The sequence below is a fragment of the Symphalangus syndactylus genome, chromosome 20 (assembly GCF_028878055.3).
Source record: "Symphalangus syndactylus isolate Jambi chromosome 20, NHGRI_mSymSyn1-v2.1_pri, whole genome shotgun sequence".
Lineage (NCBI taxonomy): Eukaryota > Metazoa > Chordata > Mammalia > Primates > Hylobatidae > Symphalangus > Symphalangus syndactylus.
The window spans coordinates 26874878-26900992 of NC_072442.2; the positions used below are offsets into that span (position 1 = coordinate 26874878).

Consider the following 26115-nt stretch of genomic DNA (forward strand, 5'->3'; position numbering starts at 1 on the left):
AAATTTTTAAATATGTATGTAATACCATAAATGACATATTAGTTGTAACTGCTGAAAGCAGGATTTCACATTAAGATTTTACTAATTTCTTATTAGCTCTGACTCATTTGAGGCTGAATTCTTACTATGCTATCTAAATCAAAATTTTAATGTACATGTTAACAATGCATAATAACAAAACCCCCCAAAACAGAATACAGCTTTTATATTATTGAACTTTATGTACAAAATCATTTGATTTCAAATAAACATTTAATGTAAAAACAAATGTTCTTTTAAACTGAATTTTTTTTACATCTACTGTACCATTCAAATGCTTTATCATCTTACATGATTTCTTCAAAATCTGTTATCAAGGGTACATATAGAAAAGCACTTTTTTCTTATAAATAGAAACAAAGGGATTTTTTCAGCTTTTACGATGACATAAAAAGTTTACTCAACAGAAGTAATTTTATTACTATTTGGGGGAGGGAATCACCAACTTTTTGTGCAAACAATGCTAGCCTTCTTTTAAGCATTAAGAGCATAACTGCTTAAGAAATGACATAAGCAATAATTCTACACCTACATCTCCCCTAAAATAATCTATTTTTTTTTTTTTACATATGTGCACAGCTTTAGCAAATTAAAGCCCGAGATAAACGCTCGAGATCTACTATCCAGAGGCAAAATCAGAGTTTACTAGAACTCACCATTTGGAGAGCTTACCAATCAAGGAATCTGTAATGAAAGCTGCAGTTTCCCTCTTTCCTATTTTTTTTAAACACAAAAATCAATGACTAAGAACTTAATACTGGATGACAAATCACATCCACACTATTCGTTAAATAGCCTCACAGTTAAACACATCTTAAAGACCAATCAAATCAGTATTTACATTTTATAAATTTCTGAAGACACCATTAGAAAGCTTATATATCCCTTCATTAAACAAAATAGGGAACTGCATCTGATGGTGGTGGAATGAAATTTTAAAATTAAAAATACCTGTATTTACAGCAGCATTGATCCTTTATAAATAAAGAATATGAAAATGCAATATCTTTAAGGATAATAAAAAATTGAGGTGATGTTACTCAACCACAGTGCTCGGAGTTGGAATAAAAACCTATTGGTGCTTGTTAATGTGCCAGTAGTGAATCCACTTTCTGTTGGAGAAAATCCAACTGCAAATATGTGCGTGAAACACACATAACACAGGGCAAAATTGCTCAAAATGATTCAAGTCAGCTTATCTGTATTGGATATTCTATTCATGAAACACATTACAAAGACATCCTTGCAAAGAAATAAAAGGCATAACAGTTTTCTGGTTGACTTTTTAAGAACACTTCTCCCCTTATAAGTGACATCTTAAAATCTCAAATGTGTTCTTCCCTTGGTTTGCAATCCTAATTTAAAGATACGAACAGCTTAATTTTCCATGTGATTATCTAATTAAAAAAGAAAAACCAAAACGAGCAAAATGTTCAAGTTAAAAAAAAAAAAAATACCGGGTGAGCAATGCACTAAAATTATCCACATGAAAACAAATGGTCAGTAATCTTATAAACCAACATAGCATTTCACTGTCAACAATGTGAAAATTTAGTATCTTCTCAAACAGGCATAAGATGAAGAAGTGCTATTTTTTAATTGTAAAATGAACTTATGTAATGTAAATATCTTACATTATAATTTTTCATTCCAAATTGATAAATGATTTCAAAAACAAGGATCGAAGTTTGACTGCAAATAGTAATGCAATATAATTTCATAAAAATCCTTCAATTTCTATTTTTTTCCTTTTCTGTAGTTGATATATGAAGACCACTTCAATTTCTAAAAAAGGGAACCATTCCAATTTTCCCTCCCCAAGAAAATGTCTCACAATTACAAAGTAGAAAAACAGCCAGTCATAAATGCAAAAAAATCCTAATTTATATATGAAATAACTTCTAGATTATCAATTCAACATATTTGATGGCAAATGTTGAGTTTAAAAATACTTTGAAATATTGCTTTTCATGCTTAAAGTACAGAATGTTTTAATGACGTCAATAAAAGTGATATACATGTAATGCTGCATAATGAAGTGAAGTAGAACCCTGATACAAATATCCTTGTTGAAATCATTTACTTCATCTAACACTGCCTGTTTGGAACCTATGATTAAAAACAAAAACATAATTCTTCTTAGAGGATGAATTCCCTAAAATGTAATTTCAGTGTTTGTCCATAACATGGGGTTAGATCTTTTCAGAGTTTTTGTTTTTTGCTCTGTTTTGAAACTCCTGAGACGCTATCTGTTTCCAAAGCTTTCTCTTTTGAGTTAATTTCACTAAAACCATTTGCTGTCCCATTTTGTTCTTCAATTATTTCTTCGTTTGCAGGGGAAGCAGATTCCCCCTTTTCTAATTTTTGCTGCAGTTCACGGAGCTTGGTAACAGCTTTATCTATTGACATTATGCTAATAAGATTAAAGTCATGCATGCTGACTAGATGAAGCATGAAGTTTCAACAAAAATTCTTCTTAATTATTTTCTGTCCATAATTTTCTACAAACAGCATACAGGCATGATTCATTTGATTGTCAGCAATAAACCTATTTAATAAAAACAGAATATCAATAGCAATACAAAGCATTTTTGTCAAATGCAACAGTGATAACCATTATAAGACTATATCCAATTCCAGTAAATAAAAGATGATTAAAGAAGTGGTAAAACTATAGAGAAACTGAGATTCAATCATCTGAATGAGCTTACCATTTTAGAAAATTTCAAGAGATTTAATCTAACTTAAGCTTAAACAGGTGCCATTAGAACAGTAGATATAATTTCTGTTCTTCAATTTCATAAGCAGTCTTAAAAGCATAAAATATTTGGGCCAGGTAATTACACCTGTAATACCAGCACCTTGGGAGGCTGAGGCAGGTGGACCACAAGGTCAGGAGACCGAGATCGTCCTGGCTAACACGGTGAAACCCCGTCTCTACTAAAAATGCAAAAAGTTAGCTGGGCGTGGTGGCGGGTGCATGTAGTCCCAGCTGCTCGGGAAGCTGAGGCAGGAGAATGGCGTGAACCTGGGAGGCGGAGCTTGCAGAGAGTCGAGATCGCACCACTGCACTACAGCCTGGGCGACAGAGGGAGACTTCGTCTCAAAAAAAAAAAAAAAAATTTAGTACAGACAAGGTCTCACTATGTTGCCCAGGTTGGTCTTGAATTCCTCAACTCAAGTGATCCTCCTGCCTTGGCATCCTAAAGTGCCAGCATTATAAGTGCGAGCCACCACACCAAGCCGGGAACATACTTTTAGCCACAAAGGAATAAGAAACAAAAATTATTCTCCTTTCACCTCTATGAAATGGTAAACAAATCCAAAAAGCCACGTTTTATTCTGAAAAATTAACAAATTGTTAAAAACTGTGGTAATAACTGTGGTAATTTTCAGGATTTCCAGACATGTAACACGTGGCAATAAAAGGCATGAAAATTGGGTCATTAAATGAACCTACAGCTCTGTCTTGCCTTCTGCTGCTCCCTGGTCGTGGGTCCCACCAAGGTGGCTTTTTTTTTTTTTTTTTTTTGGAGATGGGGTCTCACTCTGTTGCCCAGGCTGGAGTGCAGTGGTGCAATCTTGGCTCACTGCAATTTCCATTTCCCGGGTTCTTCAAATGATTCTAGTGCCTCAGCCTCCTGAGTAACTGGGATTACAGGTGTGTGACACTGCACCCGGCTAAGTTTTGTACATTTAGTGGAGACAGGGTTTCACCATGTTGGCCAGGCTGGTCTCGAACTTCTGACCTCAAGTGATCCACCCGCCTTGGCCTCCCAAAGTGCTGGGATTACAGGCATGAGCCACTGTGCCCAGCTCTATAAAATGTTTTGAGTGTGAATGAGTCAACCCTGATAGAGTTTGCAAGCATGGGAGAAACACTACTACAAGAGTTAGGATGGGCACCAGTGATTTCTGAGGAGGGTCTATGATGATGACACCCTTTCCTACAGACACCAGGGTTGCAGCAGCCTGTTTCCTCTTGAAAGCTGACAGAATCACAAACCTGATATATAATGCTGCAATGATTCACATCTCTGCAACAAGTTCTAAAGACGAGGCCCGGTTTTTGATCTGATTTTATTAATACTAATGAATATAATATTAATTCATTGTTATAAATAATACCAAAAGGAACGTCTTTGTACCTAAAAAAACCTGCCAAACGAAAAAACATCGGACTAGAATAAAATTTGGGACAAATATACAATACATTAATAGAATTTTAAATAAGATTCTAACACATGCAGATTTCTAGAATGTAAAAGACCATAAAGAATAATAAAATATTTAAATTAATTTAGAAATACCCTACCCATGCTTCATGACATGGAGATTCCAGAGTTTCATCACTTCATTCTCTCCTTCATTAACATCAGAAAATTCTTCAATTTGCTGGGAAAAAGAAAGAAAAACACCTATTAAACACATATTTTAAGAAAAATTTGTGAGAATGTCAAAAACAGAATGTTTTGGAACTAAAAATGCCACAACATATTTATACAGCAAAGTGGCAACATTTCTTAAAATTAACTTCTATTTAAGCAGTAATTTAATTTAATTTATTTATTTAGAGACAGAGTCTTCTCTATCGCCCAGGCTGAAGCACAGTGGCACGATCTCAGCTCACTGAAACCTTGACCTCCCGGGTTCAAGCGATTCTCCTGTCTCAGCCTCCCGAGTAGCTGGGATCTCAAGCACATGCTACCATGCCCAGTTAACTGTTGTATTTTCTTTTAGTAGAGATGGGGTTTTGCCATGTTGGCCAGGCTGTCCTCAAACTCCTGACCTCAGGTGATCAGCCCAACTCGCCCTACCAAAGTGTTGGAATTACAGGCGTGAGCCAGCACACCTGCCGTCATTTAAAAAGGGAAAGCCTAAATTACGATTACCTATAAATATAAAAATGAAAACACACAATACAAATTTACTTGAAGAAAATCCATCTTCCCTTTAACTTGGTAAGTTTTTTGTTTTGCTACAGGATCTCGCTGCAATCTTGGCTCACTGCAACCTCCATCTCCTGGGGTTAACTGACTCTCCTGTGTCAGCCAACTGAATAGCTGGGACTACAAGTGCATGCCACCATGCCCGGCTAATTTTTTGTATTTTTAGTACAGACCAGGTTTTGCCATGCTGTCCAGACTGGTCTTGACCTCCTGAACTCAGGCAATGCGCCTGCCTCGCAAAGTGCTGGGATTACAGGTGTTAGCGACCGCCACCAGCCTTACTTGCTTAAGTTTTAAAGTGACATAATTTTAAAAACTGTACATTTCTGGATTCCTTAATTTTTTAAAAAAAAAATTTCCTTTACACTAAAAGTCTAGTTCATAGTAAGCAATTTTCAAAACAAATTAATAATATTCCAAGATAATTGCCAATAAAGATAATAATAATTACTGTAATGGTTTTTTCTCTTAGCCATTCAGGATCCTTTTCATCTTCACTATCTACTTCCATTTCTTGTGGACGGAGAGGTAAGCAGGTATCACTATGGAAATACAGACGATTGTGGCCACTACTATATGTTCTTTGCTGTTCTACCTCCCCATCTTCAGATTCAAGAAATTCAGACATGCTTGCTTTTGTTCGTTTTGACCTAATGAAAAGAAATAAATGTTGATTTATGGCCTCTACATGTATACCATCTAACCTCCTGACTAGGAGTTGAGATCTGTGATAATCTGCAACATCACCATTTTATAAAACTGACCATAAAACAACAGTATTAGAGGCACACCCCCACTAGTTATTTTCTTTCGGTATATAATGTAAATCAAACCTATTACATATTAATTCAAACACAGTTTTAAAACTGTCTTTCTGGGTGTGAAAAGTTACAGTTAAAAAGGAGGAAAAAGAAGTGAAGTGCTAGTTAGGGCACATTCAGATAGGAATATGCATATAAAATCCTACATGTCAAAACTGTGTATTCTAACTCATGTATATTCACAAAGCAGAAAAGCTGTAACACTGGTTACATATGCATACACCTGCCTTAAAATTTTTTTCAGTTTTACTAAGATTAAAAATTCCCTCTTTGTAATTTTATTTATTACTATTATTATTATTTGAGACGAAGTTTCGCCCTTGTTGCCCAGGCCGGAGTGCAATGGCACGACCTCGGCTCACTGCAACCTCGACCTCTCAGGTTCAAGCAATTATTCAGAAACTTCTACTGACAGAATTCTTTAATCCCAATAACCACTGCAGCAGTAGTGACATTAACATCATTAAAACTTGAGTACAAAGTTCAAAGAAAAAGTGAGAAAACTTCTCTAGAAATAGGAGCTATCAAGTGTTATAAAGCAGTTAACAACCCCATAGACACCTAATACTGAAAAATAATAATTTCCACCTAACTAACTAGTAGCTTCATCTGGCTCCTTTGTTCCTCCAACATTAGTAAAAATCAGAGTTTAAACTTTTGTTATATGCCCTTTTTACCTACCTGCACACAAGAATGTGTGTGATAGGTGTTCTCTTAACTGGTCCATTGCGACTAAAAGCAAATCCAGGTTGGCGATGAATATCCTGAGGATTTCCTGCATAGGAGCCATCATAACACTCATTGATAGAAACATCTATCCTAGCACCTTTTGGATGATACTGCAACAAAAATGTCCAAAAAAAAAAATTAATTATCCTATCCTAAATATCCCTCCAATTTAATTAAAGAATTTGTGGGCTCTTAATATTTAGAAAATGAAAATAGGCCAGGCACACCAGCATGGTAAACAGGCAATCAGAAGACCTGGGGTCAACAAAATGTGTTAAAATCTTAACTATGTCATTTATTGCTTGGTGACTTTGTACAAATTATTTCTTGGTTGAGCAAGAATAAGAAAATTATCAATTCAAAGAGTTGGTTGAGGATTTTGTGAGTCAATTAGAGACACTACACAAACATTAATTATAATTCCAAATATATGTCAACTGAATCATTCACTGTAATCCATATATACAGCAATCTATCAAATACAGAAATTTGTTATTTTTATACAAAGTACAATTTCTGAAAGTCACTCTATCTTGTACTTAATGCATATTTTTTCCCTTTTTTAATTTAAAAAATTTTTGTGGGTACATAGGTGTAAGTATTTATGGGGTGCAAGAGATTTCTTAACACAAATTGAGAAAATATGAAAAATTACTCACAACATAGTTGAAGATAAATCTGCTATGGCAGAGTTTAAGATGCTTGAGTAAACTATAAAGTTTGCGGCAGTTCAGAGTACACCAAGGGCAATGCAGGTCATCTCTTGCTTCAGTTTGTTGCCTTGTATTGTTGTTATAGAGAAACTAAAAAAAAAAAAAAAAAAAGCAAATCTCCAATTTACACATAACAAGATATTTTGTTTAAATATCACTTCTAAAAATCGTTTCAAAAATTTAAAAGGAAAATCAAATTAGAGATATTCTCTTTAATTAAATATGCCCAGCGAGGCAAGGTCACTCATGCCTGTTAATCCCAGCATTTTGGGAGGCCAAGGCAGACACTGTCAAATGTATCGCTTGGAGCTCAAGACAAGCCTGGGCAACATGGTAAAACCTCGTCTACACAAAAACTACAAAAATTAGCCGAGAGTGGTGGCGTGTGCTTGTAATTAGTTACTGGGGAGACTGAGGCGTGAGAATCCGGTTGAACCCCGGAGGCAGAGGTTGCAGTGAGCCAAGACTGCACCACTGCACTCCAGCCTGGGCAACAAAGTGAGATCCTGTCTCAAATAAATAAATAAATAAAATAAAAATGAACAAAAAATTTTCATGTTTGACATACAAAAAACAAATACCTTTCATAATTACTTTAAGAAGGGTTAGCTATGTTTACCTGATAAAATATTCTTAATTTTTGTCGGTTTTCATTTGGAGTATCCTTTTCTTTTCTTGTCTGTAGATCTGTAGTCAATGATTCTTTAACAGCTGAAAATATACACTTTTATATTCAATAAAAACATTGCTTTTGAAAAGCAAAATAACATACCTCACAAAAACTATTAAATATTAAAGGTTTCACAGAATTCTACATGTGGTATTTAAATACATTTCTGTTATCTCTCTCAGCTGATGATTGTGGGAACAATACCCATAATCAGCATCCCTAATCTGATATTAAGGTCTATTGGCAGGACATATTTTTTCCTTAAAAAGCACCTCTGGCCGGCAGCAGTGGCTCACACCTGTAATCCCAGCACATTGGGAGGCCAAGGCAGGAGAATCACGAGGTCAGGAGTTAGAGACCAGCCTGCCCAACATGGCGAAACCCCGTCTGTAATTAAAAATATAAAAAATTAGCAGGGCATGATGGAGGGCACCTGCAATCCCAGCAACTCAGGAGGCGGAAACAGGAGAATTGCTTGAACCCAGGAGACAGAGGTTGCAGTGAGCCAAGACCACACCACTGCACTTCCGCCTGGGTGACAAGAGCGAAACTTGGTCTCAAAAAACAAAAACAGAGCCAGGCACGGTGGCTCACGCATGTAATCCCAGCACTTTGGGAGGCCGAGGTGGGTGGATCACGAGGTCAGGAGATCGAGACCATCCTGGCTAACACAATGAAACCCCATCTCTATTAAAAATACAAAAAAATAAGCCGGGCGTAGCGGCGGGCACCTGTAGTCCCAGCTACTCCGGAGGCTGAGGCAGGAGAATGGCGTGAACCTGGGAGGCGGAGCTTGCAGTGAGCTGAGATCACGCCACTACACTCCAGTATGGGCGACTGAGCAAGACTCTGTCAAAAAAAAAACAGAAACAAAAACAAAAAACCACCTCCTATGTCCTAAACAATTATAAAAATAACTCCAAGTAATTATGTGTCATTACCATGCTGTTTTAAGCACTCTGAGGTCAGAATGTGTTTTTTTGTTGTTGAGACAGAGATTCACTTTGGTGCCTAGGCTGGAGTGCAGTGGTGCAATCTCAGCTCACTGCAACCTCCACCTCCTGGGTTCAAGCAATTTTCATGACTCAGCCTCCTGAGTAGCTGGGATTACAGGCACCCGCCAGCACACTTGGCTGATTTTTTGTATTTTAGTAGAGACAGGGTTTCACCATATTGCCCAGGCTGGTCTTGAACTCCTGAGCTCAGGCAATCTGCTAATCTCAGCCTCCAAAAGTGCTAGGATTGCAGATATGAGTCACCGTGCCCAGCCCAGAGTGTGGTTTTAATTGGTGTTTGTATTCTCAGATCCCAGGTGTGAGCAGGCACTAAGTGTTGGTTTATCAGAAAGTAAGTTATACTTATTATATTAAAATTATTTCAGGCCGGGCACGGTGGCTCATGTCTGCAATCCCAGCACTTTGGGAGGCCGAGGTGGGCAGACTGCTTAGGGTCAGAAGTTTGAGACCAGCCTGGCTAACATGGTGAAACCCCATCTCTATGAAAAAAAAAAAAAAAAAAAAAAAAAAATATATATATATATATAAACTAGCCAGGCATGGTGGCACACGCCTGTAGTCCCAGCTACTTGGGAGGATGAGGCAGGAGAATTGCTTGAACCCGGGAGGCGGGGTGCAGTGAGCTGAGGTTGCGCCACTGCACTCCAGCCTGGGCGACGGAGCAAGACTCTGTCTACAAAAAAAAAAAATCATTTCAAATCTAAAAAGATAGTGACAAATGATTCTGGTATATTTCCCTTCAGACATAAGAAGAAAAAAAGGTATTTATATTTCTTTACATAATTAACAATTAGGTATAATTTGTATAGAACTTTTTCTTAGCTTTGATGCAACCTTTTACCTATTTCACTGGCTCCTGAGTATTCTGAGAAGTGCCCACACTACAGTTTACTTGCAAAACCTTTCCCCTGACACAAGTCATTTCTTATTTTATTTATACTTTTTATTTTTTATAAGCGACAGGGTGTCACTGTGTTGCCCAGGCTGGTCTTGAACTCCTGGGCTTCAAGCAATCCACCCACCCTGGTCTCCCAAAGTGCTGGAATTACAGATGTCAGCCACTGCACCCAGCCCCATTTCTTATATCTCTTTAATCTGACCATTACTGTAACCTGCACACAATGAGTGTACATGAGTGGTCAACGAGGACAACTTAAGCCTTCTGCCTTCTTTAAACAGGCAGATAAAGACACGAGTGCTCTCTCAGGTCAAGGACAATGTACCTACTGGACAGATATAAAAATGACAGAACTTGGCCAGGCGCAGTGGCTCAAGCCTGTAGTCCCAGTACTTTGGGACGCTAAGGTAGGTAGATTGCTGGAGCTCAGGAGTTTGAGACCAGCGTGGGTGACAGCAAAATCCCATCTCTACTGAAAAATACAAAAATTAACAGGGTGTGGTGGCATGAGCCTGTAGTCCCATCTATATGGAGGGCTAAGGTGGGAGGATCACTTGAGCCTGGGAGGCAGTGGTTTCAGTGAGCTGAGATGGCACCACTGCACTCCAGCCAGGGTGACAGAGAGAGACCCTGTCTCAAAAAAAAAAGTAAAATAAAAATGATAGAACACTGCAACTTGGGCCTTAAACTCAGCAGAAAGTTAACTCTATTTGTAAATGTTTTTTCTTCTTAAAAACTGGCTGGGGGCGATGGCTCATGCCTGTAATCCCAGCAGTATGGGAGGCCGAGATGGGTGGATCTCCTGAGGTCAGTAGTTTGAGACAAGCCTGGCCAACATGATGAAACCCTGTCTCTACTAAAAATACAAAAATTAGCCAGGCATGGTGGTGCGTGCCTGTAATCTCAGCTACTCAGGAGGCTGAGGCAGGAGAATTGCTTGAAACCGGGAGGCGGAGGTTGTGCTGAGCCGAGACCACGCCACTGCACTGCAGCCTTGGCGCGGTGGCTCACACCTGTAACTCCCAGCACTTTGAGAGGCCCAGGCGAGCGGATCACGACATCAGGAGATCGAGACCATCCTGGCTAACACGGTGAAACCCCATCTCTACTAAAAATACAAAAAAATTAGTCTGGGCGTGGTGGGTCACACCTGTAATCTCAGCACTTTGGGAGGGTGAGGCAGGCAGATCACGAGGTCAGCAGATCGAGACTATCCTGGCTAACATGGTGAAACCCCGTTTCTAATAAAAATACAAAAAAAAAATTAGTCGGGCATGGTGGCCGATGCCCGTAGTCCCAGCTACTCGGGAGGCTGAGGCAGGAGATTGTTGTGAACCCAGGAGGTGGAGCTTGCAGTGAGCTGAGATCGCACCACTGCACTCCAGCCTGGGCGAGATAGCGAGACTCCATCTCAAAAAACAAAACAAACAAAACAAAAAAACAAACAGAAAAACTTATATGTGAGTTATAAAAAAACATAGTTCCTTGGCTGGGCACGGCGGCTCATGCCTGTAATCCCAGCACTTTGGGAGGCCAAGGCAGGCGGATCACGAGGTCAGGTGATTGAGACCATCCTGGCTAACAAGGTGAAACCCCGTCTCTACTAAAAATACAAAAAAAAAAAAAAAAAAAAAATTAGCTGGTCGTGGTGGCGGGCACCTGTAATCCCAGCTACTCAGGAGGCTGAGGCAAGAGAATGGCATGAACCAGGGAGGCAGAGCTTGCAGTGAGCCAAGATTATGCCACTGCACTCCAGTCTGGGCAACAGAGTGAGACTCCATCTCAAAAACAAAACAAAACAAAACAAAACTTAGTTCCAAGGCTCTTTATAGTTATAATTCCAAAATCTTAAAAGCTAATCTGAAAACCAATAGTTTTCTTGTAAGTTTCTGGCAAATTTGTTTAGTGGAAAAACTTGCCCTAAGTTACCATGAGGACCCCACTTCAAGATCTTATATATGATATCTATACTACGTACCATATCATGCTTCTATAAAATTTTTTTTTTTCAATTCAAATTTCTAGGCACACTTGGCACAAAGGTTCTGGATAAAGAATTTTTACTACTACTTTAACACAAAACTTTACACTTAATATAGGAGAACCCTAACTTACCATGATTCATAACCTACCTAATAAGCCAAATAATATTTCCAAAAGACTAATCACATAGGGGCCAGGAGAGGTGGCTCCCACCTGTAATCCCAGCACTCTGAGAGGCTGAGGCGGGCAGATCATGAGGTCAGAAGATGGAGATCATCCTGGCTAACATGGTGAAACCTCGTCTCTACTTTTTTAATTTACTGCCTTTTATTTATTTTTTTTTGAGACATAGTATTGCTCTGTCGCCCAGGCTGGAGTGCAGTGGCGCAATCTCGGCTGCAACCTCCGCCTCCTGGGTTCATGCCATTCTCGTGCCTCAGCCTCCCAAGTAGCTGGGACTACAGGTGCCCACCACCACACCCGGTTAAATTTTTTTTGTATTTTTAGTAGGGATGGGGTTTCACTGTGTTAGCCAGGATGGCCTCCATCTCCTGACCTTGTGATCCGCCCGCCTCAGTCTCCCAAATGCTGGGATTACAGGTGTGAGCCACTGCACCTGGCCAACGCTGTCTCTACTAAAACTACAAAAAATTAGCCTGTAGTCACAGCTACTCGGGAGGCTGAGGCAGGAGAATCGTTTGAACCCACGAGGCAGAGGTTGCACTGAGCCGAAATCGCACTACTGCACTCCTGCCTGGGCAACAGAGCAAGACTCCATCTCAAAAAAAAAAAAAAAAAAGAAAAGCAAAACACAAATGAATTAATCTAAAGCACAAGACCTAATTCTGCAAAGCATTATTTTGATTGCAATGTTTTCTTACCAATAGTTTGAGTAGGTTTAACTGAACCAGGCTTGTTTTCCTGATGGAGACTCTCTGAATTTCTAGTGGCAAGAGGTTTGGCAATGGGAGCTGTAGATTTATCATTGGTCTCTCCTGTCCAACAAAGAGTGAACTGCAACGTAGGTCCCTGAGAAAATGTTTTGAATGGCAGCAGCCTCTAAAAAATAAAAAATATGCAAAGACTGGAGACTCAGATAATGAATTCAAATAAATTGTAGAAATTAAAAAAAAAATTCATTATAAGTCCATGTGGATTTGCCTTAATAGATTTGTCTTGAAAATCCAAATGCTGACTGAGATGGCTAGGCAAACAAAGTAAAAGTATGGAACAGACACTGTAGAACTTGAATTGGAGAGCACAGGTTGTCTAAAAGAGGCAACCACTGATCACCAACAGGTGAATTGTTGCCATGTGAAAACACTGGTCCAACACAGACAGATTTTCAGATTTTTCCAAATAAGTCAGAAATCAAAGTTCTCATGGGAAAATTTCCCATTTAGGTTGTTGCTAACCAGTTCAAAATGTCTTTTTTTTTTGAGATGGAGTTTCACTCTTGTCGCCCAGGCTGGTGTGCAACTGATGTGGTCTCAGCTCACTGCAACCTCCCCCTCCCAAGTTCAAGAGACTCTCCTGTCTCAGCCTCCCAAGTAGCTGGGATTACAGGCACGCGCCGTCATGCCCGTCTAATGTTTTTGTGTGTGTTTTTAGTAGAGATGGGGTTTCACCATCTTGGCCAGGCTGGTCTTGAACTCCTGACCTCAGGTGATTTGCCTGCCTCGGCCTCCCAAAGTGCTAGGGTTACAGGCGTGAGCCACCACGCCTGGCCTTGAAATGTCTTAAAAACAATATTGTGGTACCCAAAGCCCACCAGCATGCAACCTTTACTCTTAGGTGACCAATTACTTTTTTTTTTGTAAATTGAACAGCTTTTCAATTAGTAATTTTCTTTGACTTCTCTCAGTTTCACTGACAATGACTGCCAGTGCTTCTCTTCTTTGATTTTAGGACACTGAGCTATTGAAAATAGCTAACTTTTAGCCATCTGACCGAATCACTCACCCATCCTCAAGAATTTACCTATTAAGCTGATGATCCCAAATTGGTTCTCCATTCTTATCCTTACACTTGAACTCTTAACTCATATCTCCAACTGCCTCTTGGACATTGCCAGCTGATTCAACGTCACCTTAAACTAAAACATGTTTAGAAGTGTATCCAGTATCTTTTCTTCTAAAACACTTTCTTTCTCACGTTATTTTTGTTCTTGTCATTATCATTCTATTAGTGACCCTAAGCTAAAAATTTTGGAATTATATTTGATTCCTATTCTTTCGTTTCTCATGTAATTACCAAGTCCTTTTTGAAATGTCTATCATTTCTCCCTTGTCCTTCAAGGATCACAAAAAAAAAAAAAACCTTTGTATAGATCAGTATTGCCTTACTACTAGAGTATCTCAATTGTGCTCCTTGCTTCTGATTTTTACTTTCCTATTCAAATACAGGAGAGATCAAGTAGTCTTCAATGAGCTTCAATTTATTTTACTGCTACAGAGGCCTAAACTCCTCCTATATCGTTATTACAAAGCAATCCTCTTAAAACTATTTAGACTAGAGGGCACAGTGGCACATGCCTGTAATCCTAGCACTTTGGGAGGCTGAGGAGGGCGGATCATGAGGTCAGGAGTTCGAGACCATCCTGGACAACATGGTGAAACACCGTCTCTAGTAAAATACAAAAAATCAGCTGGGCATGGTGGCGGGCGCCTGTAATCCCAGCTACTCGGTAGGCTGAGGCAGGAGAATCGCTTGAACTCAAAAGGCAGAGGTTGCAGTGAGCCAAAATTGCGCCACTGCACTCCAGCTTGGTGACAGAGCAAGACTCCATCTCAAAAAACAAAACAAAACAAAAAACCATTTAGACTACAATGTAGTAAAAGTGTGTTCAGAGACTAGTTTGGACACAGCAGTCCACAGGAATTTATCTTATAAAATACTTGATACAGGTTCAAGTATAATCACTATTAACATTTTTGACAAGATTAAAAAAAATCAGATAACCCAATTATCTATCAGACCAGCACTGGTTTAGTCAATTAAGGAACTCAAAAAAAAAAACCAAAAAAACTCAGAACTTTTAAAAAGAAGTAAATCTATATGCTCTCACTTAAAAGGATGCCCATTTTATAGGGTTAAGAACTTCCAGATAGGCCAGGCACAGTGGCTCACACCTGTAATCCCAGCACTTTGGGACGCCGAGGTGGGTGCATCACCTGAGGTCAGGAGTTCGAGACCAGCCAAGCCAACATGGTGAAACCCCATCTCTACTAAAAATACAAAAAGTAGCCAGGCGTGGTGGCACATGCCAGTAATCTCAACTATTCAGGAGTCTGAGGCAAGAGAATTGCTTGAACCCAGGAGGCAGAGGTTGCAGTGAACCGAGACTGCGCCATTGCACTCCACCTCTGGGTGACAGAGCGAGACTCCATCTCGAAACAAACAAACAAACAAAAAGGCCAGGCCGGGAACGGTGGCTCATGCCTGTAATCCCAATACTTTGGGAGGCCGAGGTGGGGGAATCACGAGGTCAGGGGATCGACACCATCCTGGCTAACACGGTGAAACCCCGTCTCTATAAAAATACAAAAAATTAGCTGGGCGTGGTGGAAGGCACCTGTAGTCCCAACTACCTGGGAGGCTGAGGCAGGAGAATGGCGTGAACCCAGGAGGTGGAGCTTGCAGTGAGCTGAGATCGTGCCACTGTACTGCAGCCTGGGCGACAGAGCAAGACTCCGTCTCGAAAAAAAAAAAAAAAAAAAGGCCAGACGCAGTGGCTCACACCTGTAATCCTGTAATCCCAGCACTTTGGGAGGAGGCCGAGGCAGGCGGATCACAAGGTCAGGAGTTCGAGACCAGCCTGGCCAACATGGTGAAACCCCATCTCCACTAAAAATATGAAAATTAGCTGGGCATGGTGGTGCGCGCCTGTAATCCCAGCTACTTAGGAGGCTGAGGCTGGAGAATTGCTTGAACCCGGGAGGCAGAGGTTGCAGTGAGCCAAGATCATGCCACTGTACTCCAGCCTGGGTGACAGAGTGAAACTCCATCTCAAAAAACAAACAAACAAAAAAACCAAAAACAACAAACAAAACCAACAACAACAAAAACCCTTCATATATATAATCCTTATAGTCTTATGAATAAAAACATACTTTAAAACAAGAAATTTAAAATGAAAAAGATCATAAAGATAAATCCATGCCGAAAACCCAAACACTATAGATAAAAATTATTTGAAATCTCATCACCTGGAGTTAACCACTATTATAAATTTTAGAAAGAGGAAAAAAATATATATATATACACACTTATGTAAAAATTTAATATGGAAATCTTTTCAAACTATCATCCTTTCTAATGGCTTTTTAGATTTAACGTGTTTCTAACGTTTCATTATTTAAAAAATGCTGAGAAAACCTGTTACCTACATCTTTTGTTAAGAAGTTACTACACTATGACAAAAATATAAAATTTGAATTGTTAAAGACTATACATACAATTTTAACTTTATATATATTGCCAGTCTGCCCTATAGTAAGACTGTATCAACCTTTTTTTTTTTTCTTTTGAGACAGAGTCTTGCTCTGTCTCCCTGGATAAAGTGAAGTGGCAAAATCTCAGCTTACTGAAACCTCTGCCTCCCAGGTTCAAGTAATACTCCTAAGCCTCCCGAGTAGCTGGGACTACAAGCATCTGCCACCATGCCCGGCTAATTTTTGTGTTTTTGGTCAACAGGGTTTGACCATGTTGGCCAGGCTGGTGTCAAACTCATAACCTCACGTGATCCACCTGCCTGGGCCTCCCAAAGTGCTGGGATTACAGGCGTGAGCCACTGAGCCTGGCCCCAACTTATCATTACATCAAAATATTATTTGAGAGTATATGTGTCCTCACATCCCTAAAACACCAGAAACTGTCAAACTTTTAATCTTTGTCAAACTGTCAAAAGTAGTATCTCTGCGTTTGCATGCCTTTGAACACTAATAAGGTTGAGTACTGCTTTAAAAGTTTGCTGGCCATCTATATTTGTTTAAGAACTGCGTGATAGTCCTTGACACATATTTCTTATTAGACTGCGTATCTTTTTCTTGTTTTATAATTCACAATATTATGTATTCATATTAGCATTTTGTGTTACAGATATTTCCCCCATTCCATAATTTCTGTTTGTAACTTCAGATATTTTGCAGTATAAAAATGACTAATTTTAACCCGACAATTTTTACTTTATGCTTTCTTACTTTTAAATCGTCCTTAGAAGGGTCTTCCTCACTGCAATATATTAACATTCACCTATTTTTTTTTCCATGCTTATGAATGTTCATTTTTACATGTTTGTGAGCCTTCCAGAATGTATTAGGTCTAAGATTATTTCCAGATGACTGGCAAAATATTTTTCTAAAATTTCCCTTAGTATTACTAAATACTTACCCTTCTAGATTAACTTGGAACTAATTTTAAGGCTTAAAAAAATCCTCATGAGATTTTGCATTGGATGGTACACTGACCTAACAGATTCAGAAATAAAGGACATCATTATAGTTTTGAATCTACCTATTTAAGAAATGTATGGATTCCTCTTTATCTCTTAAGAGTTATTTTAAGTATGCTTAATCTAAATTCTGCAGATTTCTTGATAAATGTATTACTAGTCATACCTTATTACCTGCCATTACAATGAATAGAATTTAAAATAGCCGTTAACATTTATTGAGCACTTATGCTCAATAAGTGCCTGGTATGCCAGGCACTGTACCAAATATTTTATTATTTCATCTAGTCCATCAATTCTATGTCTCACATTACAGGTGAAGAAACTGAGACATGGATAAGTAACTTGCCAAACGCCACATAGCTAGGAGCAGAGATTTGAATCAGGCAGTCTGGCTCTCAAAGAATGATGCCTTCCATGTGGCTGGGTGCAGTGGCTCATGCCTGTAATCCCAGCGCTTTGGGAGGCCGAGATGGGCGGATCATAAGGTCAGGAGTTCCATACTAGCCTGGCCAACATGGTCAAACCCCGTCTCTACCAAAAATAAAAAAAATTAGCCAGGCATGGTGACACGCGCCTGTAATCACAGCTACTCGGGAGGCTGAGACAGGAGAATTGCTTGAACCCGGGAGTTGGAGGTTGCAGTGAGCCGAGACCATGCCGCTGCACGCCAGCCTGGGCAACAGAGCAAGACTCCCCATCAACAACAACAACAACAAAAAGAATGATACCTTCTGTTAAATGCTCTGCCTAGATCATTTACTTGTGTTTTTTAAAGTATAAAAAACAAAGGACTCTATTTCCAACATGAATTAGCATTTGGGGAAGAAAACATCAATCAAAAATGGGAGTTCATAACTATAACTTCTAAGTAGTCCATACCTGCCCATCAAGAATAGTCTCCAGGCCGGGCGCGGTGGCTCACGCTTGTAATCCCAGCACTTTGGGAGGCTGAGGCGGGCGGATCATGAGGTCAGGAGATTGAGACCACGCTGAAACCCTGTCTCTACTAAAAATACAAAAAAAAAAATTAGCCAGGCGTGGTGGCGGGTGCCTGTAGTCCCAGCTACTAGGAGAGGCTGAGGCAGGAGAATGGCGTGAACCCAGGAGGCGGAGCTTGCAGTGAGCCGAGATCGCGCCACTGCACTCCAGCCTGGGCAACAGAGCAAGACTCCGTCTCAAAAAAAAAAAAAAAAAAAGAACAGTCTCCCATGTTGCTCTTTTCCTGCTTATTGGACATTCTTCCATTTCCTGCATAGTTACTTCATATTCCCCATCTAAAAGCTGTAAGCGCCTGTTAGACAAACACATATACTTTAAAGTAACCTGTGTTATTACTATAAGTAAACAAATTCTACATCTTCAGATTTATACTAAAAGCACTTATTAAATGTATAAACTAGCTTACATACCTGACAAGATTTTAAAAATACAGCTACACTCCAGTCCTGATGAAAGCAATTTTAATGATGTATACTAAAAACTCTATTACTAGAATTCATTACTGTAACTACTAAGATAAAACTCTAAACATGTAAAGTATAATATGTCTGAGGTCTCAAAACCTGGTACGTTGTCAACATTAAATATAAAGCGTATGTACAGGCTTTATTTATTTATTTGAGATGGAGTCTTGCTCTGTTGCCCAGGCTGGAGTGCAGCGGTGCAATATCCGCTCACCGCAATCTCTGCTGCCCAGGTTCAAGCGATTCTCCTGCCTCAGCCTCCCGAGTAGCTGGGATTACGGGCGCGTGCCACCATGCCCGGCTAATTTTTGTATTTTTAGTAGACGGGTTTCAGCATCTTGGCCAGGCTGGTCTTAAACTCCTGCCCTCATGATCCACCCACCTCGGCCTCCCAAAGTGCTGGGATTACAGGCATGAACCACCGTGCCCGGCCCAGGCTTTATATTTTTAAAAATAGGATAACAGTGTTACAATGCTTGTCTTAGGGAAACACTAAGAATTCTGCCACTTTTAACTACTGTAATTGTTTGAACTAGAATCCTTTACTTTTATACTTGACCAGTAAACTGATTATTATAATGACAAATCTGGTAACTATAGAATTCTGGGGGCACCTGGCACATATAGGTGCTCAATAAATATTTCATGGAATACTAACTGACTCAAATAATTCAAATATATTCACACAATATAGTTTTAAGGTGTGTGTACATATGTGTCTATGTATAATTTATTTTTTCCATACTTTAAACACTAGTAACCACTACTACTCTAAACACCATTCTTCAACCATGCTCAGTAATTAACTGTATAGATCAAGAAACTGGCTTCTCTTCATCACTCTTAGAGAAATTCTATTAGGTAAAAACAGCTGACATTTATTGAGTGTTCACTATCTGCCAGGCACTATTATAAAGATTTTACATGGTTCATTTAATCTTCCCAACAATGCTATGAACTATGTACTATTACTCCATTGCCAGAAGAGAAAACTGAGGCAAGAAAAGGTTAAATAACTCACCTTAAAATCAAACTGTAAATAGCCAGATCTAGCAAATGAATCCGGGTGTCTGTCTCTAAAGTCTCTTAAAACCAAATGACTGACACTTAAGAATTTTTGTCTTTTCTCTATGCTGTACTACTTAAATTTAGTCAACTTCAGTAGTACATCAGCAAAGCCATTCAACTCTGTATTTTAAAAACTTATTTATTCAAATAGGTAATAAATTAATATATTTCTAAATCAAAAAGGAGCTTCCTTATGCTTTTACATAGATACATACTATTCCATTTTGTGGGTGTACATTTGATACCTACAATCCAATGCACTCTCCTATCTGTAATGTATGTGCAGACCTTTCCCCCACAGCCTCATCAAGTGCTTTATCAAGTTTTTTGGTCTCTGTCAATCTGATTAGTGAAAAAATGCATCTCAGTGTACTTTTAATTCAGATGTTTTATCGTTTTAATTGTTTAAGAACCATATATATCTATTTTGGTAAACTTCTTATTGTTTCCTTTGCCCATTCTTCTATTGGGCAGTGGTCTTTTAAAATTAATATGACCTTTTTACATTCAAGAATGAGGTATCTACCTGTAAGAGAAGCTGAAAATAATTTCTCGCCGTCTTGTCATTTTTGACTTTGGTGATGGTGGCTTTCTTGTTCTCTGAAGAAGTTTTTGATTTTTATTTTGTTCAACTTTGCATTCTTTTCCTATATGGCTTTTGAATATTGGTTATTATTTCAAAGAATTAACTGGGTTTTTTTTTTTTTTGAGTCGCTCTGTCACCCAGGGTAGAGTGCAGTGACACAATCATAGCTCACTACAGCCTCAGACTCCTGGGCTCAAGAGATCCTCCCACCTTGGTCTTCCAAAGTACTAAGATTACAAGTGTGAGCCACTGCACCCAGCCCTCTGTGAGATTTTAAAAACAATTTTTACACATCTAACATGCAGATTTTGGCTTAACAATACCATTCTTCTATAAGGAATCAGGACTCCTTGAAGAAATCACAACTTCAGAGCAGAGGTAAGAAAAGGAGAAGGTAGGCCGGGCGCAGTGGCTCATGCCCGTAATCCCAACACTTTGGGAGGCTAAGGTGGGAGGATCACCTGAGGTCGGGAGTTCAACACCAGCTTGACCAACAGGGAGAAACCTTGTCTTTACTAGAAATACAAAATTAGCCGGGCATGGTGGCACATGCCTGTAATCCCAGCTACTCGGGAGGCTGAGGCAGGAGAATCGTTTGAACCCGGGAGGCAGAGGTAGCAGTGAGCTGAGATTGTGCCTTTGCGCTCCAGCCTGGGCAACAAGAGTGAAACTCCGTCTCAAAAAAAAAAAAAAGAAAGAAAGAAACCCAAATGAATATTTACCTGATCTGCACTATTTGGACTTTTTTTTTTTTTGAGACAGAGTCTCACTCTGTCGCCTAGGCTGGAGTGCAGTGGCACAATCTCAGCTCACCACAACCTCCGCCTCCCGGGTTCAAGCAATTCTCCTGCCTCAGCCTCCCAAGTAGCCGGTACTACAGGCGCACACCACCATGTCTGGCTAATTTTTGTATTTTTAGTAGAGACGGGGTTTCACTATGTTGGCCAGGCTGGTCTCGAACTCCTGACCTCGTGATCCACCTGCCTCAGCCTCCCAAAGTGCTGGGATTACAGGTGTAAGCCACTGTGCCTGGCCCTATTTGGACATTTTAATTGAGATCTCTGAGGAATACAAAAGATTTAAAAAATCTTAATTATTGAAGCCCACATTCTGAATAGAAATGGAAAACATGTGCTTTTCATAGCTAAAGAAAAATTATAATGACCATGCCTCACACAAATATGCTCATAATACATACATGCTCAAGTGTTATATATGACGGCACAGATATATTCCTTTATTTATATACTTACTACCTTTTGTTGTCATGAATTTAAACAATAGTACAGAGGCAGCTGGTTTAAAACAGGAGTCAAATATGGTCATTAAATGTCTCTCTTTCATTACCTGATAGTATATTTTCCTGTCAGTAAACAGTATTCCCTGGACAGTCAATGACCACATACTGGGATTATCCATGATCACAAGGGCAAAACAGCATCTTGATCCATGCCTTCCAAGAATTACCTGGCACTTTTGTTTTTGAGACAGAGTCTTGCTTTGTCGCCCAGGCTGGAGTGCAATGTGAGATCTCAGCTCACTGCAACCTCCGCCTCCTGGATTCAAGCAATTATCCTGTCTCGGCCTCCCAAGTAGCTGAGATTACAGGGACTCGCCACCATGCCCGGTTGATTTTTTGTATTTTTAGTAGAGACAGGGTTATGCCATCTTAGCCAGGCTGGTCTCGAACTCCTGATCTCAGGTGATCCACCCGCCTGGCACTTTCATGATGTAGGAAGAATACAAGGATAACTAACAATTTACTATATTAAATGGGTTGTATATAACTTAGACAATGGAAACATGATTTTGCAGACTATAAGAATACTGGCTCTATTTCTAGCTCTAAATTTGTAAAGACACTCCACTATAAAAAACAAGGCAAAGAAAACAATTTACAGATGGATAGAAAAAACTGTCCAAGAACACAGATTGACTCAGGGCTCAAAAACAATAACTTTTAAAATCTTAATTTAAAATAAAAATTCAAATTATGAAGTATAAGTATGGCTTTTGATACGGGCATGGTGGCACAGGCCTCTAGTCCCAGTTGGTTGGGAGGCTGAAGTGGGAGGATCACTTGAGCCCAGGAGTCGGCGGCTGCAGTGAACTATGATGGCACCACTACACTCCAGCCTGGGCAACAGCCTATTTTTTTAAAAAAAAAAAAAAAAGAAAGAAAGAAAGTATGGCTTTTAGTAAAGAAAAAAAAATCTTAAAATTCAGTATTTAATCTCTAAGTTGTATAGTTTTAATCTCCATAAGCTGCTCTTGAATAAATTTATCTGCAAAATTGAATTATATATAAGCTTCACAATTAAACATTAATTTATGTTCTCTGACGCATATATATGTACATATTTATAAATAATTTGTGTATGTGTGTGTACATGTAGGACTACATGTGTACAGAATCCTCTACAAATGTGCAAATTGGACTAGTACCAACCTCTTCTCCCAAGAAAACCAACCAAATAACCAATAAAGAAGAAAAACCATGATTCAGATATTAAACCATGATGATTTAAAATATACTTTAAGGGAGCTAAAAAATCTCAAGAGGAAAATCAATTATATCAGGTTTTTCACTGTTCTTTTTTAAGAAATGTGGTCTTACTTTGTTGTGCAGGCTGGACTCGAACTCCTGAGCTCAAGCAAGCCTCCTGCCTCAGCCTCCCAAGTAGCTGGGACTCCAGGTGCTCACCACGACACACAGCTCAATTACATCAATTTTTATAACTACTTAAGTAAAAGCTACATTTTCAATGTTCTTAATGTTTATTCCCTTAGTTCAATCAATACTTTTAAAAAAAATCTTGTAATACTTTTTCAAATCATCAAAAGAGTGGGTTTTGTTAACCTATAACAAGGAGTTTGCAAACTACAGCTTGTGTGCCAAATCTGGCCTGCTGCTTATTTTTGTAAATAAAGTTTTCATGGAACACAGCCATGTTCATTTGCTTACATACTGCTTTCACACCATAATGGCAGAGATGAGTAATTGCAACAGAGACCCCATAGTCAAGTCTATAAAGCCTAAAATAGTTACCATTAGTCCATTTTCTTAAAAAGCTTACCAACCTCTGCTCTATACTGACATCCAGAGTGAGCAACGTGTGTGGCAGAAAGCATCTACAGGCCAAGTTCTCTACAAACACACTAGCTGGTAGTGCCCATCCTTATCCCTGGGCCATCTGTGACACTGATTTTCATTTGTTCCTCAACTGCAACTTGTCTCAGTTTGCACAGCTGCATCATTCATTCAGATAATTCTCTCTAAATTATTTGGCCCTCTACTACGACCTCCCCCACAAAAGTTTTATTTTCTTTCTGCCTCTACAAAGCAGCTTCATAATTCCTTATTCTTGGAATTCATGAAGTTGAACTAGTGTTATTTCCTCCTCAAGTATACTTTTTTTTTTTTTGCGATGAGTCTCACTCTGTTGCACAGCGGGGAGTGCAATGGCATGGTCTCAGCTCACTGCAACCTCTGCCTGCCGGGTTCAAGCAATTCTCCTGCCTCAGCCTCCCGCGTAGCTGGGACTACAGACACGTACCACCATGCCTGGCTAGTTTTTGTATTAGTAGAGGGTTTCGCCATGTTGGCCAAGCCACTCTCAAACTCCTAACTTCAGGTGATTCATCTGCCTCCGCCTCATGAAGTGCTGGGATTACAGGCACAGGCCACCATGCCCAGCCTCCAGTATACGATTTTTTTCTAACTCAATTTCCTTTCCACTGTCCTAATTTAATAGAGTTATGAGGTCATACCACATTTTCTAGGATGTTAAACTTTCCTCCCTACTTCCTAACTCATATATCTCTTAAACATTAATGGTAGCATACAGGACAACTTAGTGTGCAAGCTCTTTGCTACGGTCACAGATAAACAAATACTGTATTATAGACTCAGGATTAAGCTTAAAGCCCTCCATCACCAACCCTACCCCAAACTGCTACTAACTCACTGTTAAAAGATGATTTACAGTCAAGGAGAAGCTACAGTTTATAAAGCTCTCAAGAAATGTTGATACACAACCAGATTTAGAAACTACTGTTTTAAACATTAAATTTATTAATGAATATATTTTAAGGGAAAAAATAAAACTAAAAATCTATCATGCTATTTAGGCTTTTTATGAACCAACTAGTTCATTCAGCAAGTATTTACTAATCATCTACCACATCCAGGCACCATTCTAGACACTAGGGATACATTAGTGAACCAAAAACAAAGCCCTTGCCCTCAAATAGCTCACAATCTAGCTGGGGAAGACTGACAAGAAACCGATGCGCTCAATATGTCATATACTGTCAGACAGTTGTTAGTGCTTGGGCAGGGTGGGGGCCATCAAAGCAAAGGGACAGGGAGTGATAGTGGCTACTATCTGATATAGCGAGATGAGAGCAGGCTTTTCTGATAAAGTGATTTGAGGAGAAACATGAACAAGAAGCAAGCCATGATAAAGACAGTAACAACAACAACAAAAGACTGGTAGGGAAAGCAGTTTACCTTAAAGGATATTAAATTACTAAATTATTTTAAAAACTACTATTTGATCTATAGGGATCATCTTCCATGCAAATGAAGTCATTATCAACAACAAAACAGCAGGAAATGGGTATATGGATATATTCCCTAGTAAACTGGGTGAATATTCTTTATATTTTTGTTTTAATCCACTGAATTTGGGAAACAGCAATTAACTAAACAATGATTCTAAAGTTACCCTGACAGTAATTTTAAAAACTACTATAGGCCAGGCACGATGGCTGATGCCTGTAATCCCAGCACTGTGGGAGGCCAAGGCAGGCGGATCACCTGAGGTCAGGAGTTCGAGACCAGCCTGGCCAACATGGCGAAACCCTGTCTCTACTAAAAATAAAAAAAAATTAGCTGCACATGGTGGTGTAATCCCAGCCACTAGGGAGGCTGAGGCAGGAGAACTGCTTGAACCCAGGAGGCAGAGGTTGTAGTGAGCCAAGATTGTGCCATTGCACTCCAGCCTGGGCAACACAGTGAGACTCCGTCTCAAAACAAAACAAAACAAAAACAAACTGCATATAAACCATTGGAATATATATGAACATTACAACTCAGAAGAGTCATGGTAAACCAATTAGTAGGTACCATGGTTTTATAATATAAAAATAATTGATTTTAAATATAATCTTGAAAATCTTAAGGGGATGATTTCATATAAATTCTTAAAAAATATTTCTTACTTTTTACAATTTAAGAAACTAATATTTTAAAAAATAGTTAACACGGCCAGGCGCAGTGGCTCAAGCCTGTAATCCCAGGACTTTGGGAGGCCGAGGCGGGTGGATCACAAGGTCAGGAGATCGAGACCATCCTGGCTAACACAGTGAAACCCTGTCTCTACTAAAAATACAAAAAATTAGCTGGGCATGGTGGCGGGTGCCTGTAGTCCCAGCTACTCAGGAGGCTGAGGCAGGAGAATGGCGTGAACCTCGGAGGCGGAGCTTGCAGTGAGCCGAGATCATGCCACTGCACTCCAGCCTGGGTGACAGAGCGAGACTCTGTCTCAAAAAAAAATAGTTAACACTGTTTATACTGATGGCAGGTAATCTACATATCAATTTATTTATAGCAAGTACTTCCTGCAATTAAGTATTTTTATTAAATACCTATTTACCATAAGAGTAATATATATTCACACAAATTATTAATCTGAAAACCTATTAAATAAGCACTTTTATA

General features: G+C 39.3%; 2 protein-coding genes across 12 annotated transcripts in view; both read right to left on the reverse strand.

Moving 5' to 3' along the window:
- Positions 1 to 127: 127 nt before the first annotated feature.
- LOC129469890 (HEAT repeat-containing protein 6-like) overlaps positions 128 to 26115 on the reverse strand; it is a 78644-nt gene continuing 52656 nt past the window's right edge. For 6 of the 11 annotated variants that reach the window (XM_063628670.1, XM_063628671.1, XM_063628669.1 and 3 more), the window contains 7 exons: positions 12700 to 12877; positions 7871 to 7962; positions 7198 to 7341; positions 6491 to 6648; positions 5440 to 5638; positions 4355 to 4434; positions 128 to 2587 (listed from right to left, as the gene is read on the reverse strand). The gene's annotated coding sequence lies outside the window, so the exon portion shown is untranslated. The remainder of the gene's footprint in view (positions 2588 to 4354; positions 4435 to 5439; positions 5639 to 6490; positions 6649 to 7197; positions 7342 to 7870; positions 7963 to 12699; positions 12878 to 26115) is intronic. The other 5 variants (XM_063628676.1, XM_063628679.1, XM_063628678.1 and 2 more) reach the window with 2 other exon arrangements.
- On the reverse strand, positions 234 to 18581 carry LOC129469899 (polycomb protein SUZ12-like). The gene is given in 9 exon segments (XM_063628396.1): positions 234 to 2587; positions 4355 to 4434; positions 5440 to 5638; positions 6491 to 6648; positions 7198 to 7341; positions 7871 to 7962; positions 12700 to 12877; positions 18153 to 18170; positions 18474 to 18581. Coding segments are annotated over 9 exon segments (1323 nt in total). The 3' UTR covers positions 234 to 2241.